Source organism: Haematobia irritans, chromosome 4 (genome assembly GCF_050003625.1).
Source record: "Haematobia irritans isolate KBUSLIRL chromosome 4, ASM5000362v1, whole genome shotgun sequence".
NCBI lineage: Eukaryota > Metazoa > Arthropoda > Insecta > Diptera > Muscidae > Haematobia > Haematobia irritans.
The window spans coordinates 74,512,990-74,535,240 of record NC_134400.1 but is presented as its reverse complement, the minus strand read 5'-3'; the positions used below and the strand labels follow the sequence as shown (position 1 = coordinate 74,535,240).

General features: G+C 36.8%; 1 protein-coding gene across 1 annotated transcript in view; it reads right to left on the bottom strand.

Moving 5' to 3' along the window:
* Window positions 1-22,251, bottom strand: part of kug (FAT atypical cadherin kugelei) — a 603,151-nt gene that overhangs the window by 207,355 nt on the left and 373,545 nt on the right. Inside the window, exons 16-17 of the mRNA XM_075308589.1 lie at window positions 15,203-15,603; window positions 13,501-13,809 (exon numbers count right to left, since the gene is read on the bottom strand). Coding sequence (XP_075164704.1) covers window positions 13,501-13,809; window positions 15,203-15,603 — 710 coding nt within the window. The remainder of the gene's footprint in view (window positions 1-13,500; window positions 13,810-15,202; window positions 15,604-22,251) is intronic.

Sequence of the window (22,251 nt, the reverse complement as noted above, 5' to 3'; positions counted from 1 at the left end):
GGAACTCAAAATACTTATTTTAAATTGGCTTTATTTAAATGTAATTGTTACGATACTGTATAAAACTTTTATCAAATATAATCTACGGCTTGCAAAATGTAAATAACAAAAAAAAAATTATGGTAAAATATGTAAAAGAATAGGAGCTAGACAAGCAAGAAACTAACATTGCATATATGCAATGTCATGCAACGAAGGGTTAATTCACATTGGCTTTATGTACATTAATAATACTGATAAAGCAGACTTGATACTGTTTGCTTAAACTAAGTATAATTATGGACCAATGTAGACCAATTTTTGCATGTTTGTTAGAGACCATATACTAATACCATGTACCAAATTTCAGCCGGATCGGATGAAATTTGCTTCTCTTAGAGGCTCCGCAAGCCAAATCGGGGGATCGGTTTCTAACATATGGGGGGTATATATAATTATGGACCGATGTGGACCAATTTTTGTATGGTTGTTAGAGACCATATACTAACATCATGTACCAAATTTCAGCCGAATCGGATGAAACTTGCTTCTCTTAGAAGATCTGCAAGCCAAATTTGGGGGTCCGTTTATATGGGGGCTATAAGTAAAAGTGGACCGATATGGCCCATTTCCAATACCATCCGAACTACATCAATAACAACTACTTGTGCCAAATTTCAAGTCGATAGCTTGTTTCTTTTGGATGTTAGCGTGATTTCAACAGACGGACGGACGGACATGCTCAGATCGACTCAGAATTTCACCACGACCCAGAATATATATACTTTATGGGGTCTTAGAGCAATATTTCGATGTGTTACAAACGGAATGACAAAGTTAATGTACCCCCATCCTATGGTGGAGGGTATAATAAAGCATACTTGATACTATTTGCTTAAACTTGTATTGGTAATTTATTTTTCGTTTGTCTAAAGGTATGCTATGGGTAAACGAAGTTATCTACTTCATTCAAACTCACAACGACCGTTGTCTCTATACGAGATTAATAATACTGATAAAGCAGAATAGAGCTCTAATAAGAATTATTCTATCGTTAATTTATATTTTTATAACCTGCGCCACACTGTGGAACAGGGTATTATAAGTTAGTGCATATGTTTGCAACACCCAGAAGGAGACGAGATAGACACGTGGGTGGGTCCCTGAGTCGATCTAGGCATGCCCGTCCGTCCGTCTTTCTGTGAACACATGCTCGAAGTCTAGGTCGAAGTTTAAGTCCAATCGCCTTCAAATTTGGCACAAGTTCTTGTTTTGGTTCAGAATAGAACCCTATAGATTTTGGAAGAAATCGGTTCAGATTTAGATATAGCTCCCATATATATCTTTCGCCCGATATTCACTTATATGGACCCAGAAGCCAGAGTTTTACCCTGATTTGCTTGAAATTTTGCACAAACATAACACTCGGTCGTATAGTCAAGTGTGCAAAATTTGATTGAAATCGGTTCAGATTTAGATATAGTTCCCATACCAGATTGTTCCAAAAACATTAACAGACTGCTTAAGTTAACGTTTTCCAGGTCCGCCAGTAATCTTAAGCTATATGCTCCTAAAATTCGCTTACGCCTTACACAAAATGACACTCACACAAGCGGTGTTTAATTCATTCCTTTTCCTCCGCATCATGACAGCTTTAATTATTCAACCGTCGACCATCATAACAGCCTTCTCACGCAGTAAGAGCTTGAAGGTTGCCAGAGACATACCAACAGATTCTAGTTCCCCTGGAATATGTAAGGTAGCTCCTAGCCTTGCTAACACATCTGCTTCGCAGTTCCCCGTTATGTTCATATGGCCAGGTACCCATATTAGGTGAATATTGTACTGCTCAGCCATCTCGTTAAGAGATTTGCGGCAGTCGATGGCCGTTATTGAGTTTAGGAACACAGAGTCCAAGAATTTTATTGCAGGTTTGCTGTCTGAGTACAGGTTAGGTTACGTTAAGTGGCAGCCCGATTAAGATTCAGGCTCACTTAGACTATTCAGTCCATTGTGATACCACATTAACTAAAAGTACCTATTACATATGGACAATTATAGTTTTAACCGCTGAACATTCTTGATTATTTTTCTTTGTTGAACCAACCAGATTGTTCCAAAAACATTAGCAGACTGCTTAAGCTAACGTTTTCCAGATCCGCCAGTAATCTGAAGCTATATGCTCCTAAGAGTTGCTTGCGCTTTACACAAAATGCAGGACACTCACACAAGAGGTTTTTAATTGATTCCTTTTCCTCCGCATCATGACAGCTCACACAATAGTCATTATACTTCGCGCCTATAGTTTTTGCAAAATCGCCTATCAGGCAGCGACCCGTTGTAGCAGATATAAGTAGTGATATCTGACGTCTCGAGAACACTAGCATCTCATTGAGAGATTTGCGGCAGTCGATGGCCGTTTTCGAGTTGATGAACACAGAGTCCAAGGATTTTATTGCAGGTTGACTGTCTGAGTATATATTAATGCCCACATTTTTGGAACATTACTTCTCAGCCAATTCGCCACTTCTCTAATTGCAAATATTTCAGCCTGAAAAACACTACAGTGATTAGGTAATCTTTTCGCTATTGGAAGTTCCAGATCATTAGAATAGACGCCGAACCCCAATTGTCCATCCAATTTGGAACTATCAGTGTAGAAATCTATATATTCTTTATCCCCTGTGTGCGCCACCCCTCACTGTTGGGGATTAGAGTCTCAACTTGTTGTCGAAAAGTGGACTCGCCAAAGTGTAATCCACTACGTTAGGCACATCTGGCATTATTTTGAGGACCGAACTGTGACCGTAACTTTTTTCCGACCACAGCGATAGCTCGCGCAACCGCACAGCCGTTGTTGCAGCTGACTGTTTGGCCAAAATGTCTAAAGGCAATAGATGCAGCATGACATTAAGGGAATTTGTTCCTGTCTTGCTGAGCACGCCATACGCTGAACTTTGTCTAAACTTGTCGGCTGGTGAAGTGCCGGCCACCAGACTACAACACCATATACCATTGTAGGTCTAACACTGCCGTGTATAGTCAATGCACAATTTTTGGTTTTAGTCCCCACTTTTTTCCTATTACCGTTTTGCACGAGTACAAAGCTACCGTTGCTTTTCTCGCCCTTTCTTCAATATTAAGCTTAAAGTTCAGCTTCCTGTCCAAAATAACGCCAAGGAAATGGGCCTAACCGTGGGAGTTTTGCGATCTTTGCAGTACATGACTAGTTCTGTCTTTGCAGGATTTACCCCAAGACCATTCTCTTTGGCCCATTTCTTAGTCATCCAGAGGGCCCTCTGAATAATATATCTAATTTTTCCCCTGACTGCTAGAGCCGTATCATCTGCGTATGCCACCACTTTTATCCTTTCTTTTTCTAGGGTAACCAGAAGGTTATTTATAGCAACATTCCAAAGAAGAGGTGATAGAACTCCTCCTTGGGGAGTGCCTCTGTTCACATACCTTTGTATGTTTGCTTGTCCTAGTGTGGCTGAAATACGTCTCTTCATTAGAAGTTCGTCTAACAGCCTAAGTATACATGGATCAACATTCACGGTTGTCAGTCCATTTAATATCGAGCTCGGATGGACATTATTGAACGCCCCTTCGATGTCTAGAAACGCCACGATTGTGTATCCTTTGACAGATAGTGAGCTTTCAATAAAGCTGACTAGTTCATGTAGTGCGGTCTCAGTAGACCTGCCCTTCGAGTATGCATGCTGTCGTTTCGAGAACAAACTTGAATCAATGCTAGTTCTAAGATAAATATATATCATCCTCTCCAGAGTCTTAAGTAGGAATGAGGATAAGCTGATTGGTCGGAAATCCTTCGCTCTCGAGTAAGAGGCTTTTCCCGCTTTAGGTATGAAAACGACTTTTGCTTCCCTCCACTTTCCTGGGATATATGATAAGTTGATACATCGTTTATATATCGCCGACAACCAGGGGATAATTTTGTCAGTCACTGCTTGTAACTCCGCCGGAGTAATTCCATCAGGTCCGGGGGATTTGAATGGTCCAAAGCTATTTAACGCCCATCTTATTCTAGATTCCGATACAATTTCCTCGATAGGAAACGACCGCTGAACCACTGTTCAACCGTCTGATTTCCAGGAAAATGTGTGTCCAATAGTACCTCCAGCGTCTCCTCACTGGATGTTGTCCAATTGCCCTCCGATGTTTTAATGAAACCTGGAGCGGAGTTGGTGGATGCTAGAACCTTCCGTAGTCTGGACGCCTCGGACGTATTCTCAATACTGCTGCAGTAATCATTCCAAGAGTTATGCTGAGCATTTCTCAGTTCTCGCTTGTATCCTCTCAGATTCTTCTTGTAAGCGTCCCAATCCTCAGGGGCTATAGTGGACTTTGCCTTGTTAACGAGCTTCCTACAGGATTTCCTCATATTACTTAATTCCGTAGACCACCATGGTGGTCGATTTTTCCCCCTTGGCTTCCCTCTAGGTCATGAAGCCTTCAGTGAGATGTTGAAGGCCGTAGTAATCCGCTTCACTGCGTGTTCGATATCTTGCACATTTCTCATATTTGTCTGTTATTTCTGGTATCATCATATTGAACGATTCCCTATACCTACTCCAGTCAGCTTTCCTAACATTTGGCGGAAATATGGTCTCGGTGGTATGAACATCAAATTTTGAAACTGATGTAGCGATGATCTGAGAAGATGTGTTCACTTAAAACCTGTCACTCAGATATCATTTCATTCAGTTCTTGCGAGGCCAAGGTGATGTCCAAAACTTCTTGCCTGTTTTAAGTGACAAAGGTTGGGGCATATCCCTTGTTGCAAACTACCCGATTAGTACGCAAAATAAACTCTATTAGCGACTCTCCCCTTGCATTAGTATCACTACTTCCCCATATACTATGATGCGCATTCGCATCGCATCCCATAATGAGTTTCGTCTTTGTTTTCAGTGACTCCTCAACTAAGATCTTAACGGCACATGGAGGCATCTCCCTGTCATGTCCCATGTAGACCGAAGATATCCAATATTTGCATTTGGCTATTTCTAAATTGGCAACGACAGTGTCTGCACTTCTCCCTTATCTCTGAGCGCTGCCCGATTCCATGTTAAGCTCAATGACAAGGGACCTCCTTTTTATAGCCGAGTCCGAACGGCATTCCATACTGCAGTGAAACCACTTAGAGAAGCTTTGAAACCACCAGAAATGTCACCAGCATTACTGAGGTTGGATAATCCAAGACTGAAAAACTTTTTGGTGTTCTGTCGAGGAGGATTGTGTCTGCAAGGCGGGTATGTAAGTATAACATTATTAATGCCAACATTTTTTGGAGCATTACCTCAGGCGAATTGGCTGAGCATTACCAATTCTCAGTCATCCGGAGGGCTCTCTGTATAACACCTCTGATTGTGGATGGGAATTTTCCCCTGACTGCTAGAGCCACATCGTCTGTGTATGCCACCTCTTTTATCCTTTCTTTTTCTAGGGAACCAGAAGGTTGTTTCACTAGGAGAGGTGATAGAACTCCTCCTTGGGGAGTGCCTCTGTTCACATACCTTTGTATGTTTGCTTGTCCTAGTGTGGCTGAAATGCGTCTTCTCATTAGCAGTTCGTCTAGCAGCGTAACTATACCTGGATCCACATTCAGAGTTGCCAGTCCATTTAATATCGAGCTCGGGTGGACGTTATAGAATGCCCCTTCGATGTCTAGAAACGCCACGATTGTGTATTCATTGACAGATAGTGAGCTTTCAATAAAGCTGACAAGTTCATGCAAAGCGGTCTCAGTAGACCTGCCCTTCGAGTATTAGAGTTGGGCGATCCCGGCTCACTAAAGTGATCGGTCTTTTCAGATCCGCCCCTAAAAAGGAACTAGTTCCACCATTTAGTTCCACAGCTCCTTTTGGATCCGGATAAGGAAAGTGCTTAAAGAATCACATATATAGGCATTTTCTTTTAGCTCCGCAAGAAAATAAAAATCATGAACACTAAATTTAAATAAAACATAAGTGTTTACAAGAATTTAATAAAATTTCTTGAACAGTAATTTGTATAATAAAAATTTTGTATAATTAAAATTAGATAATGGTATAACTCTGTAGAAAAACTTTCAGATATCAATACTAATACAAAGATCTACATTCATTTTAGAAATATCGTGTTTAAATTTTTTCATAGAGAAAATCAAAAGTTACTATGTAAAAAATTATTTTGCCAACTTTAGACCAAAAGGGTTCGCCTTTCGTTTATGATATGTTTCTATTGCGTAAAATTTTCTTCCGCATTGTACAGGTTTTGCTTATTTATATAATTTTTGTAAAGCATGTTGGTATTGATATTTAGGTTGGAACAGTTTCGATATCTTCATTAAGGATCTGGCAACTTCAATGAGCGAAAGAAATGGAATTAGTACACAACGAAATGAATATAAGGAGCTGATGAGCTGAAAGAGTAAAGGTATCGGATCCAATTCATTTAGTTCCAGCCATGGAATAGTTCGCTCCGGAACTACCCAACTCTATCGAGTATGCATGCTGTCGTTTCGAGATCAAACTTGAATCGACGCTAGTTCTAAGATAAATGTCTATCATCTTCTCCAGAGTCTTAAGTAGGAATGAGGATAAGCTGATTGGTGGGAAATCCTTCGCACTCCAGTGAGAGGCTTTTCCCGCTTTAGGTATGAAAACGACTTTTGTTTCCCTCCACTTTTCTGGAATATATGCTAAATTTATGCATCCTTTATATATCACCATCAACCAAGGGATAATTCTTTCTGTCACTGCTTGTAACTCCGCCCCAGATAAACCGATCCCCAATCACACTAAAATTAGTCCATATCGGTTCATTAGTGCATATAGCCCCCGTGTAAACCTACCCCATATTTCAATTCCTTTATTTTTCTATTTTTTATACCCTGCACCACACTGTGTAACAGGGTATTATAAGTTAGTGCATATGTTTGCAACACCCAGAAGGAGACGAGATAGACATATGGTGTCTTTGGCAAAAATGCTCAGGGTGGGCTCCTGAGTCGATATAGCCATGTCCGTCTGTCCGTGAACACATTTTTGTAATCAAAGTCTAGGTCGCATCCACACCACACTGTGTAACAGGGTATTATAAGTTAGTGCATATGTTTGCAACACCCAGAAGGAGACGAGATAGACATATGGTGTCTTTGGCAAAAATGCTCAGGGTGGGCTCCTGAGTCGATATAGCCATGTCCGTCTGTCCGTGAACACATTTTTGTAATCAAAGTCTAGGTCGCAATTTTAGTCCTTAGTCGACTTCAAATTTGGCACAAGTATGTATGTTCAGATTTAGATATAGCTCCCATATATATCTTTCGCCCGATATGGACTTATATGGCCCCAGAAGCCAGAGTTTCACCTTAATTTGCTTAAAGTTTTGCACAAGAAGAACAATTAGTACTATAGTCAAGTGTGCCAAATTTTATTGAAATCGGTTCAGATTTAGATATAGCTCCCATATATCTTTCGCCCGATATGGAGTAATACGGTCCCAGAAGCCAGAGTTTTACCCCAATTTTGAACTAGAAATACAATTAACAGGTTAGCTGATAAGTCCCCGGTCTGACACATAGATGGCGTCGCTAGTATTAAATGCATATTATTTTTATATAGTACCAACCTTCAAATGATTCGTGTCAAAATGTGACGTCTGTAAGTCAATTAGTTTGTGAGATAGAGCGACTTTTGTGAAGCAACTTTTGTTATTGTGAAAAAAAAAAATGGAAAAAAGGAATTTCGTGTTTTGATAAAATACTGTTTTCTGAAGGGAAAAAATACGGTGGAAGCAAAAACTTGGCTTGATAATTAGTTTCCAGACTCTGGCCCAGGGAAATCAACAATAATTGATTGGTATGCAAAATTCAAGCGTGGTGAAATGAGCACGGAGGACGGTGAACGCAGTGGTGGTTACCGACGAAAACATCAAAAAAATTCACAAAATGATTTTGAATGACCGTAAAATGAAGTTGATAGAGATAGCAGAGGCCTTAAAGATATCAAAGGAACGTGTTGGTCATATCATTCATCAATATTTGGATATGCGGAAACTCTGTGCAAAATGGGTACGTGTTGATGATTCTGAGCGGTGTTTGCAGCTGTTAACTCGTAATACATCATATACATAAAGAGCTAGAATTACTTTTTTTCCTTGTTTCTCTCTAACGTATAAACAACTATCATCAAAAGTTATTTTAAATTGCAATTTTGTTAAAAAATTTCGTATTCCAACACCTTGGTGTCTGCTTCAGTCCATACCAGCTCCTTTTTGGAGAACAAACTCTGTCCCATCATCAAATCCTTTAGGCTGTTTCATGTAAATAGTTCCCCATAGAGGAAAACAGTTGAAACATCAAATTGCGCCAAATGAATCCTTTCTGTTGCAGGACTAAAAGTTTGGTCGTAATAAAGGCCTTTTGTCTAATTATATCCCTTGATAACAAGTATTGCTTATCCGCAGTTGTTTTTACTTTGTCGACCCATTTTGATGGAAGTACTTTTGCACCCCTCGGAAGTTCGGTAAGCACCCACGTTTTTTTTTTTTTTTTTTTCATTTAACGAATTCATTTCCCTTTCCACTGCAGCCAACCACTCTGATCTTTACTCACATCTTGTGGCTTCAGAATACGTATTTAGGGCTTCTATGCCATTAACAAACTCATGGAATATCATAGCTGATTCATCATGAAAAAAAAATTGAAATTATTACTCTTCTATTTCTTAATTGTCTGAAATTTCAAATTTCTCCATAAGATTCTTGTATATTGTATCCTTCTGATAAGCAACGTCGAATCCTTCAAAAGCACTGTCAGAATTTGCATTTGTTTCTGAAATAGTTTCCTGATTGTTGTCTGTTATATACTGTCTTTCTATATTTGGTAAATCTTCTGCTAGTTGATTATCTTGTAGTTCCATATTTTGACCAGTCTCATTTGGATTTTTTTCAATTTCGTCATCTCGAATGATATCATTTACACGTTCGAGTGTTGACAAATCAAAGTTGTGAGAACTCTTAACATTTTGATGTAATTTAAATGGTGATTTTTCAACGATTGTTATTTGCTTTCCCCACAAATTTCACATCTTTCGAAACATGAACGACTTTTTTATCTGGAATGTAAATACGAAATCGTATAACTGTAGCAATGATTTCTCCTCAAGTAAGGAAATATTTTGTGTATGTGACAATGGGCGAACATTTTCTGCATTCGCTAATTTGCTATTTCGATTTCTGTCTTGTGTAACTAAAATTGAAAAGATTTAGAAATATTTTTGGAACATACCACACGTCGTTCAGCTTTAAACCCCTTTGCTTTTTACCGACTTTGATACTAGTTCTATCATTCCTTTGCCAATTTCTTTGCCAATTTCTCTTAAGCATTCTTTTAGTGCAGAAAGTAGTGAGTTAGGTTGTTCAAATTCTTCATATTCAACAAAATATTTGATTTGATTTGAAATATTTTGATCCTCCAGTGAACGGCTTGATAGTTTTGCTAAAATCTATTTTTTTCTGACGTTAAGCATCGTTTTTTCAGATTTCTTTCTTTTTTAAGTCATGAAGGGCCCATAACCTATTGAATTGAGTAGGTTTTATTGAACTATGAAAAAACTAAGTATATGAAAAATATGTACAGGTATTTGGAGTAATCTACAATACAACGGTTGCTTACAAATATTGATTAATTAAGCATATAATTCAACAATATAATTGTTTGAAGGAGTTTAGTGGGTTTATGTGTGATGAGGTCCAATGGGACATACCACTAATTACATTAGTGGTTTAGACTCCACATCTGCTAAAAATTACATTAATTATAGTTAGAATTAATGATTTCATTGAGAGTAAGTCGATCTTGAAAGAAGAACAATTTGGATTCCATAAGCAACATTTAACAAACAAGCCGATTAGTCAATTTAATAAATAAAAACGAAAGACACCGAAGAAGTACTGGGATAGTTTCATCGATATAGAAAAAGCTTTTGATTCGATTTGGAGGTAGTGATGAACTTCTCTCTTATCACTGAGTCCAGCCCGATTCTATGTTTTAGATCAATGACAAGAACCTCCTTTTATGGCTGCGTCCAATGGCATTCCACATTACAGTGAAACCACTTACAGAAGCTTTAAAACACTCAGAAATGCCTGAAAATTTTTTGGTGTTTGGTCGAAACTGGGTTTGAAACCACGACCCTGTGCATGCAAAGCGGGCATGCAAGTAATAGCAACACGGTGGCTCTCCAGACTGTTGAAACCTTCATCCACATACTGTCTTTCCATGTAACAGGTTGGCTGATAAGTCCCCGGTCTAACAAAGAAAAACACATTTTTTTTTGTCAAAATTCGTTTTTATTATTCAACATAGTTCCCTTCAAGAGCGATACAACGATTATAACGACCTTCCAATTTTTTGATACCATTTTGGTAGCACTCCTTCGGTTTTGCCTCAAAATAGGCCTCAGTTTCGGCGATCACCTCTTCATTGCAGCCAAAATTTTTTCCCTGCAAGCATCCTTTTGAGGTCTGAGAACAAGAAAAAGTCGCTGGGGGCCAGATCTGGAAAATACAGTGGGTGGGGAAGCAATTCGAAGCCCAATTAATGAATTTTTCCCATCGTTCTCAATGACTTGTGGCACGGCACGTTGTCTTGGTGGAACATTTTTTTCTTCTTCATATGGGGCCGCGATTTCGACCTTCAAACGCTCCAATAACGCCATATAATAGTCACTGTTGATGATTTTTCCCTTCTCAAGATAATCGATAAAAATTATTCCATGCCCATCCCAAAAAACAGAGGTCATTACTTTGCCAGCGGACGTTTGAGTCTTTCCACGCTTCGGAGACGGTTCACCGGTCGCTGTCCACTCAGCCGACTGTCGATTGGACTCAGGAGTGTAGTTTCATCCATTGTCACATATCGACGGAAAAACTCGGGTGTATTACGAGTTAACAGCTACAAACACCGCTCAGAATCATCAACACGTTGTTGTTTTTGGTCAAATGTGAGCTCACGCGGCACCCATTTTGCACAGAGCTTCCGCATATCCAAATATTGATGAATGATATGACCAACACGTTCCTTTGATACTTTAAGGCCTCTGCTATCTCGATCAACTTCATTTTACGGTCATTCAAAATCATTTTGTGAATTTTTTTTATGTTTTCGTCGGTAACCACCTCTTTCGGGCGTCCAGTGCGTTCACCGTCCTCCGTGCTCATTTCACCACGCTTGAATTTTGCATACCATTCAATTATTGTTGATCTTCCTGGGGCAGAGTCCGGAAACTCATTATCCAGACAAGTTTTTGCTTCCACCGTATTTTTTCCCTTCAGAAAACAGTATTTTATCAAAACACGAAATTCCTTTTTTCCATTTTTTTCTTACAATAACAAAAGTTGCATCACAAAAGACGCTTTATCTCACCAACTAATTGACTTACTAATTGATTGTAGCCAAATTTTTTCCCTGCAAGCATCCTTTTGAGGTCTGAGAACAAGAAAAAGTCGATGGGGGCCTGATCTGGAGAATACAGTGGGTGGGGAAGCAATTCGAAGCCCAATTAATGAATTTTTGCCATCGTTCTCAATGACTTTTTTCTTCTTCATATGGCGCCGTTTTGACGCGATTTCGACCTTCAAACGCTCCAATAACGCCATATAGTAGTCACTGTTGATGGTGTTTCCCTTCTCAAGATAATCGATAAAAATTATTCCATGCCCATCCCAAAAAACAGAGGCCATTACTTTGCCAGCGGACTGTTGAGTCTTTTCACGCTTCGGAGACGGTTCTTTATATATTCTTTCACGTAAATTTCTTGGTTGACAGTCCCGGAAGCTATGAAAATGCTGCTTTTCCAGCCACAGGTACAGATGGCTTGCCAAACCAGATATTTCTTTACGAACTTTGACAGTTTCATGTGCTTGAAAATATCTGCTACCTTTCCCCTTCCTTTTGCCGGAAGCGGCTTGTAGTCGGCTTTGACGTAGGTTTCGTCGTCCATTACCACGCAGTCAAACTTCGTCAGCATCGTTGTGTACAGCCCCCGGGATCGCGCTTTGGCCGTCGTATTTTGTTTATCATCGCGATTTGGAGTCACTACCTTCTTCTAACTCGATAGTCCGGCTCGTTTTTTGGCTCGATGCACGGTTGTAGAAGATACACCCAGCTTATTTGCGGCATCTCGGAGAGAGAGGTTAGGGTTTCGCTTGAAACTACCGGCAACTCTCTTTGTCGTCTCAGCGGCTTCCGGTTTTCGATTTCCCCCAATCCAGACTTCCTGGATTGGGGGAAATCGAACCCCAAACCCCAGGGGTGTTCAGGTTTTTTAAATGCAAAATTGAAAGAAATACGTCAAGTTTATATTGACCAAATTTTGACCGTATCACCCTTTAGTGCAATGTTACAATATACTAATTTCACTAAAATATACTCGGTCTGAATATGGTTTCTCCGTGAAAAAATATTTCGTAGGTTTTTGTAAACAAAAACTATATATATATATATATATATATATATATATATATATATATATATATATATATATATATATATATATATATATATATATATATATATATATATATATATATATATATATATATATATATATATATATATATATATATATATATATATATATATATATATATATATATATATATATATATATATATATATATATTCTTTCAAGTAAATTTCTTGGTTGACAGTCCCGGAAGCTATGAAAATGCTGCTTTTCCAGCCACAGGTACAGATGGCTTGCCAAACCAGATATTTCTTTACGAACTTTGACAGTTTCATGTGCTACCTTTATCTGCTACCTTTCCCCTTCCTTTTGCCGGAAGCGGCTTGTAGTCGGCTTTGACGTAGGTTTCGTCGTCCATTACCACGCAGTCAAACTTCGTCAGCATCGTTGTGTACAGCCCCCGAGATCGCGCTTTGGCCGTCGTATTTTGTTTATCATCGCGATTTGGAGTCACTACCTTCTTCTAACTCGATAGTCCGGCTCGTTTTTTGGCTCGATGCACGGTTGTAGAAGATACACCCAGCTTATTTGCGGCATCTCGGAGAGAGAGGTTAGGGTTTCGCTTGAAACTACCGGCAACTCTCTTTGTCGTCTCAGCGGCTTCCGGTTTTCGATTTCCCCCAATCCAGACTTCCTGGATTGGGGGAAATCGAACCCCAAACCCCAGGGGTGTTCAGGTTTTTTAAATGCAAAATTGAAAGAAATACGTCAAGTTTATATTGACCAAATTTTGACCGTATCACCCTTTAGTGCAATGTTACAATATACTAATTTCACTAAAATATACTCGGTCTGAATATGGTTTCTCCGTGAAAAAATATTTCGTAGGTTTTTGTAAACAAAAACTACATCAACCTGTTTCGTTAATTAATGGAATGCAAAAATTTAAAAAAGGTAGAAACATAAAAATTCGTCTCTTGCAAATTAGAAAACAAGTCTAAGGACGGAAAAGAAAGCCGAAAGTACGTTTGTACACATAACTTACCTTTCCTATCACCGTATTTATGTCTGTATTATCTCGCACAGTTACTCTGTATTCATTCAATAAGAATGTAGGGGTGTTATCATTAACATCTTCAACTTTCAATTTTATTATAGCATATCCAAACTTGCCGCCTCCATCTGTTGCTTTTACTAGAATTTCATATGCATCCTTACACTCTCTGTCAAGCACTATTCTCGAGTAAACGGAGCCACTGATCTTGTCTATTTTAAAAACGGAATTCAAATCATCTCCAAATATATCATAAGTTATGGATCCGTATATTCCCATATCCTTATCGCCAGCTTTAACCTGAAATAATAAATTAGACAAAGGAATAAAACGTATATATATATATATATATATATATATATATATATATATATATATATATATATATATATATATATATATATATATATAATACCTTATGTTATCTTTTTGTAAATTCAAGCTCGAGGTCAAAGTTTTATTTTTATTTTTTTTTGTTTTATTTTTTCATAATTCGATATTTCGATCTCCTTCGGAAATCATCAACGGGAATCTATATTGTATTAAAAACAAATATGTAATAATGACACAAGATTTCGTTTAACATTACAGACTTACAAAATAAATAAATAAAGTTACAAGCTATGTCACTGCTGTTGTCCTCCCATGTCTGTTGTTGCTACCACACTGGTTCATTTGTTTGGTTTGTCTTGCAATTATAAGCTTATAACTCTGAGCGAGATTGTCGACGTCCGTCTTCGCGTTCATTCGTTGTTTTGCTTGTGTGTTTTGTATGTATAGCATTTCTAGCATCATTCGTTTGTTGTGATGGCTTTCGCAATGTAATACTCTCACTCTCTCCAGATCTGCATTGTGTTGTTTCTCAACACAGTGGGTTGCGAGTGCTGTTTTCTGTACTGCATTATTATTTCTGAGTTTTATATTTGATTTATGTCCTGAGATTCTAGATTTTAGTTTGTTTTTCGTGGTACCTACATAAACTTGATCACATGTTTCGTTTGCGTTGCCATGACATTTTATTTCATAAATTACATTTGATTTCTCCATGTTATTCCTTTTAGATTTAAGATTTGTGAATAATTTTTGAAGACTGTTATTAATTTTTGGTGCAATTCTATACTTATTAGCGTCTATACATCCAGATTTTTCAAATCTTTTTTTTAAGACGGACGTCGACAATCTCGCTCAGAGTTATAAGCTTATAATTGCAAGACAAACCAAACAAATGAACCAGTGTGGTAGCAACAACAGACATGGGAGGACAACAGCAGTGACATAGCTTGTAACTTTATTTATTTATTTTGTAAGTCTGTAATGTTAAACGAAATCTTGTGTCATTATTACATATTTGTTTTTAATACAATATAGATTCCCGTTGATGATTTCCGAAGGAGATCGAAATATCGAATTATGAAAAAATAAAACAAAAAAATAAAAATAAAACTTTGACCTCGAGCTTGAATTTACAAAAAGATAACATAAGGTAATAAACAAAAAGGTCGAAAAACAAAAACAACAAACGTAGATATATATATATATATATATATATATATATATATATATATATATATATATATATATATATATATATATATATATATATATATATATATATATATATATATATATATATATATATATATATATATATATATATATATATTTATATATATATATATAAAATTATACTTACAGTTGTAATAAGTGTATTTGGAGCTTCATTCTCCATAATGTATGCTTCGTAAACTAAATTCTCAAAGACGGGGTTGTGTGCATTTTCAGGTAGTAAATTTATTTTCACACGTGCGTAACTGATATGTACTCCATCGGTAACAGATATATTCAATACAGTTTGGTGGTGGTTTTCCAATTTTTGATTGTTCAGCACCATAATAATCCCACTAAACTTATCAATGGAAAATACCTGCTGGACATTGCCATCTACAATTTTGTACTTTAGGCTATTGCTGTCACAATCATCCGCATCGTAAGCATTCGCTCGAAGAACAAATTGGCCTCTATGTGCATAACTATATAATTTTGCAGAAAAAGATGGTTCTACAAATGTTGGAGGGTTGTCATTTACATCGTTTACTGAAAAGGAGATGAAATAAATGGATAGGAATCCGTAATAGACTTCATTGTTGTTTATAATAATATTCTTTGAATTTTTATCAAAAACAATATACAGTGATGCACATAAGTATTGGCACACCAAACAATTTTGTTTAAAAACCACCCCAATAAACACAAACGTTTGAAAAATGCTAAATTTCAACAATTTTTCAAAGGATTAGGATAATATTAAAGTTAAGAAATTGTTGAGAAAACACATTAGTAATAATTTCTCAAGTGTTATCCTCAAATTGAAATGCATCGCTACTCAACAATTTCTCAAACAATTTTCGATGCGAGTCAAAATTGTTGCAAATGAATATGAATTTTGTATCATAAACCTGTGTAAACGCTTAAATAGACTAACGGACAATTCAAAATACAACGTAAAACACTCCATGCAATTCAGATCAAAGATACAAGACAGCGCGATAGATGACGAACAGCGTTGCCAGAATTGTTTCACAAAAAACCGCTAGATTTGTCCAAAAAACTAGCCAAAAAAAATTTTAAAAAATAGCTAGAAAAAAAGCTAAAATTTTTTGTATCAAAAGTCACATTTTTGATTGAAATTTAAATTTATATCACTTAAAATGCATATTATTTTAATTGTATTCATTTTAATTCAATTTCTGTGAGACTAAGACAATTTAAGTCATATTAGCTCTGTTTGCGTACTCGATACATTTTGATTACTATCACAAATTTTTACTGGAAGTCCTTCGTTTATATTTCCTAGTAAAAACATTTTTCCCAGTAAACTTGCAATTGCCAGCTGGTTAATCATCAACAAGTCCAATGTGCGATATATTGCATAATGTCACATAGAACTGCATTAGAAAATATCAATATATTTCGTTTTAACTGAATTAATGATAAATTCGTGAACGTGAACACTTCTCCTAATTTTACCCAAGAAAATAAAACCCATCTAACTGTCTTGCAAGTTTATATTGAATAAATTTTATTCGAAAATTTCCCATACAAACCTATTGTTGTCCAATTTTCGTAAATGTAAATCCATTCCATTAATATATAGCAGATTTGTTTTGATCCTATCACTACGAATTTTTTCATCGCATTTTTTGATGTTAAAAAAATAATACCACATTCAAAACTTTATTTCCTTAATTATTTCTATATTCGGTTCCAAAGATTTTGTACACTAATGATTTTGGTATTGATTCCGAGTCAAATTTGAATTTAAATATTCGTTTTTTCAGCTCTTTCTTCATGAGCTATCACAGTGCTTTAAAAACGTGCTAACGACAACTTAAATTTCCAAATTCAGACTCGACTTTAAGTAGAAATTATTCTATGTATACATTTTTAAAATAAAATGTTGAAAAACCTCTTCTATTTTTGAACGCTATTTTGGTTTGTGGTCAAGATACAAAAACTCCACAAATTTAAAGACTATTTCATTAATTTTAAGAATTTTTTAGAATTGACCCTAGCCTTCTTTCATGAAAAGATACCCATTTTTAAGTTGAATCACTTAACTATAAGGACAAAAAGAATTTATCGGCTATTGGACAAGGAAAACAGTTTATATAAGAAAAATTCACAAATGCTATTATAACCAAAATTCGCGTTCGTATTTTAAGGAACTGAAATCTTTGGCCTCACAACAATATTTTTTCAATGTACAAAGCAATTCACATCTACTATTTTAATTTAGTTATATCATAATAAACGAGTCAAATGCTAATATTCCTAATAATTTACTGACAGTTTATATAAGGAATTGAAATAAGTGGAAAACCTTATTCTGACAGCAAGGCTTAGATAAAAACGAAGTTTTATCCATATTTCAATAGGAACATGTCGAAAATAAAAAAGCCAAAAATAGCTAAAAGGGGCATGAAAAAAATCCAGAAAAAAAGCTAAAAGCTAAATGCATTTTTTTCCCGCTAAACGTCTTCAAAAAAAGCCAAATCTAGCGGGAAAAAAGCTAAATTGGCAACGCTGATGACGAAATCTTTTGACGTTGTTATTTCCCAGCATATCCGTGGACTTGGCACTAAAAATTATAGAAGAAAAGTGGCACATTTTGGAAGAAATAACCAAGATTCCGAAAAATCTCTTTTTCAGGATACTAAAATTCTGTATAATTGATAATAGGTACTTCAGATATAAGACAAGTTTTTACCAACAAAGGAAAGGTTTACCCATGGGATCTTCAGCATCTCCGATAGTAGCCGACAATGTTATGGAAGAACTATTGGATAGATGTATGGCAAAGATTCTTACTAAGTATGTGGACGACCTTTTCGGGATTGTAAAAACAAGTGCAATAAAGGACCTCTTGACGATATTCAATAGATTTAACCCTAGTATAAAATTTACATTGGAACTTGACAAATGTAAACAAATTCCCTATCTGGACGTAATGATTAGAGAAGATAAAAATATAAAAACCAATTGGTATCAAAAGCCAACGTCTTCCGGTAGATTGGTTAACTTTTACTCATGTAACTCATGTAACTTTCATGTAATTTTAGTATGTATACGACCGATTTATAAAAAAAGTGTTTGTTTTTCTTTGGAGGGTTGTAATTTGCTTTTTGCTTAGTATGTCAATTGTGGATAAAGGCAAGCTGTTTTTCTGGAGTATTTTCCTTATTTTTCCAATGTTTGACTTATGAAATTCAGGGCTGCTTATCGTCAATACCCTGTTCAGAAAATTTTGGCCCGTATTTTGTATAATTCTCCTGGGGTGGTTTTTTCACTTACCTATTATTATATATTATTTGGAGTACATTCAATTATTTGTCTAAAATTTTTCAATTTTTTATTTCTTCCAATTGACCACGACCTTCGTTGCACATAGTATTGAAAACCACATGGTTTTTTCGTTGCATTTTAAGGTAGCGTTTTGTCAAAGTTTTCTCATATTATCTTCAACACCTTTTCAAAGATTTCGTCAACATTTTGGAAAATTGGAAGTAGGTTGGGTTAGGTTAGGTGGCAGCCCGATGTATCAGGCTCACTTAGACTATTCAGTCCATTGTGATACCACATTGGTGAACTTCTCTCTTATCACTGAGTGCTGCTCGATTCCATGTTAAGGCCAATGACAAGGGACCTCCTTTTTATAGCCGAGTCTGAACGGCGTTCCACATTGCAGTGAAACCACTTAGAGAAAGCTTTGAAACCGTCAGAAATGTCACCAGCATTACTGAGGTGGGATAATCCACCGCTGAAAAACTTTTTGGTGTTCGGTCGAAGCAGGAATCGAACCCACGACCTTGTGTATGCAAGGCGGGCATGCTAACCATTGCACCACGGTGGCTCCCCATATTGGAAGTATGTTAACTCGCTAATAATTTGAAGATGAACTGTTCCTAGTCAAGTTCAATTTATGTTGAAAATTATATTTACCCTCAAACTGACAAGTTGAGCATTGAAAGCATTTAAAAAACGCTCATCCTGTGTTTATCCTGCCAGCAATTTTTGAATTTGACGACGCTTCTGAGAATCCCCAGCACGTCGAAAACAGTCGTATACGATATCCAAAACTCGTCGCAGAAGCGCCGTCACTATTGAGAAGTTGTACCACGCCTTTATTCTATTTGGAAAGTCGAAAATTGGTCACCAATACACCTTTCACAATTTTAAGCGTAATAACTATGTTTTCAGCACTTCATTTTCGTTTTTATTTAAATAAATTATAATAAGCTAGTTGCGCTTGGTGTTTCACAAAATATAAAATGGCTCTTCTAACAATAGTGATGGCAAAATAGTTGCATGTACATTTCGCACTTTTTGATACGCTCCCCCATTATTATTGTTATTATTATCGTGTCGTTACGTGAACGCTAGCGGCGTACCTTCACGGGGTATCTTATTGTTCACGTGTTTCCCTCTCTTTTTATATTTTGGTATCACCCCATGTCTTATTGAAGAAAATGTGAGCCTATATAAATAAGTAAAACTGTATTCAAAAAACGTACGTTAGCAGTTCTGATTTCAAAGTAAAAGCTTTACCACAACTGTGTGTACGATTTGTCCACATGTATGAAAAATTCAATAGTATTTTTCCATATATCAATCTAATTCAGTTACATTTCTATACCCTTCACCACTACTGTGGTACAGGATATAATAAGTTTGTGCATTTGTATGTAACGCCAAGAAGGAAAAGTCTGAGACCCATCGTTTAGTATACCGATCGTCTTAGAATTAAATTCTGAGTCGATTTAGCGATGTCTGTCTGTCTGTCCGTCCGTCTGTCTGTATATGTAATTTTGTGTGCAAAGTACAGCTCGCAGTTTAAGTCCGATCGTCCTCAAATTTGGCATAGGGTGGTTTTTTGGAACAGAGAATCGCTATTGATTTTGGAAAAAATCGGTTCAGATTTAGATATAGCTGCCATATATATTTATCCCCGATCTGGTCATAGTTGGCGTGTTTATCCACCGATTTTCTTCGAATTCCGTACATCCGAATATTTTATGAGTCTCGAAAAACTTGCAAAATATCAGCCAAATCGGTTCAAATTTAGATATAGCTCCCATATATATCTTTCGTCCGATTTAGACTCATATGACCACAGAGGTCAAAGTTTACTACCGATTTTCGTGAAATTTTGCACAGAGAGCAATATTGATATTTTACCAATGCTTGGTAAATTTGATTGAAGTCGGTTCAGATTTAGATATAGCTCTCATATATATCTTTCGTCCGATTTGCACTTATATGGCCTCAAAAGCCAGAGTTTTGCCAAGATTTGCTTCAAATTCGTTTGACGGTATCGTTATGTGTGCCAAATTGGGTTGAAATCGGTTCAGATTTAGATATAGCTCCCATATATATCATTCGTCCGATTTGAACTTATATGACACGGAGGCCAAAGTTATACTCCCAATTACGTGAAATTTTGCAGAGATTACAGAATTATTGTTTTTACTATGCATGTCAAATTTGGTCAAAATCGGTTCAGATTTAGATACAGCTCCCATGTATGTATACGCCAGAGTTGGGGAAATACGGTAGAATGTTTCATATTTTAATCCCATTTTTAATGTCATTTTCCTCCAATTGACTCGATAGTTTATACAGAGAATATATTTAATTCGCTATTTAAGTGTGTCAAGTGTGATCTAATATGGTTCAGATTTAAATAAATGCTCAATATAGTTGTTCTTCCGGTTTATACAAATATTGCCAAAATACCCACAATTGACACAAAATTCTGCGATGATTTCCCAAAATCGTAATCATATCCTACACACTGTAATGCCAGACTTTGCACATAATGGCTGAGTTTTAAATAAGGCTCCGACTTGTGGAAATATCGCCCGACTAGGCCAAATAATGTATCATAACCCACAATAGACCACATATTTTCAAATCGGTTAAGATATAGATATTTGAATATGGGAATAGAAACCTTCATAATAACTACAAACTAATTTGAAGGAGTTGAGATGGTGTACATTTTAGTGTAACATACATAGTGGTGAAGGGTATAACAGGTTGGCTGGTAAGTCTCCGATCTGACACATAGATGGCGTCGCTAGTATTAAATGCATATTATTTTTATATAGTACCAACCTTCAAATGACTCGTGTCAAAATTTGACGTTTGTAAGTCAATTAGTTTGTGAGAAAGAGCGTCTTTTGTGAAGCAACTTTTGTATTGTGAAAAAAATGGAAAAAAAGGAATTTCGTGTTTTGATAAAATACTGTTTTCTGAAGGGAAAAAATACGGTGGAAGCAAAAACTTGGCTTGATAATGAGTTTCCGGACTCTGCCCCAGGGAAATCCACAATAATTGATTGGTATGCAAAATTCAAGCGTGGTGAAAGGAGCACGGAGGACGGTGAACGCAGTGGACGCCCGAAAGAGATGGTTACCGACGAAAACATCAAAACAATCCACAAAATGATTTTGAATGACCGTAAAATGAAGTTGATCGAGATAGCAGAGGTCTGAGCGGTGTTTGCAGCTGTTAACTCGTAATACACCCGAGTTTTTCCGTCGATATGTGACAATGGATGAAACATGGCTCCATCAATACACTCGTGAGTCCAATCGACAGTCGGCCGAGTGGGCAGCGACCGGTGAACCGTCTCCGAAGCGTGGAAAGACTCAAAAGTCCGCTGGCAAAGTAATGGCCTCTGTTTTTTGGGATGAGCATGGAATAATTTTTATCGATTATCTTGAGAAGGGAAAAACCATCAACAGTGAGTATTATATGGCGTTATTGGAGCGTTTGAAGGTCGAAATCGCGGCAAAACGGCCCCATATGAAGAAGAAAAAAGTGTTGTTCCACCAAGACAACGCACCGTGCCACAAGTCATTGAGAACGATGGCAAAAATTCATGAATTGGGCTTAGAATTGCTTCCCCACCCACCGTATTCTCCAGATCTGGCCCCCAGCAACCTTTTCTTGTTCTCAGACCTCAAAAGGATGCTCGCAGGGAAAAAATTTGGCTGCAATGAATAGGTGATCGCCGAGGCTGAGGCATATTTTGAGGCAAAAGGAGTACTACCAAAATAGTGTCAAAAAATTGGAAGGTCGTTATAATCGTTGTATCGCTCTTGAAGGGAACTATGTTGAATAATAAAAACGAACTTTGACAAAAAAAAATGTGTTTTTCTTTGTTAGACCGGGGACTTA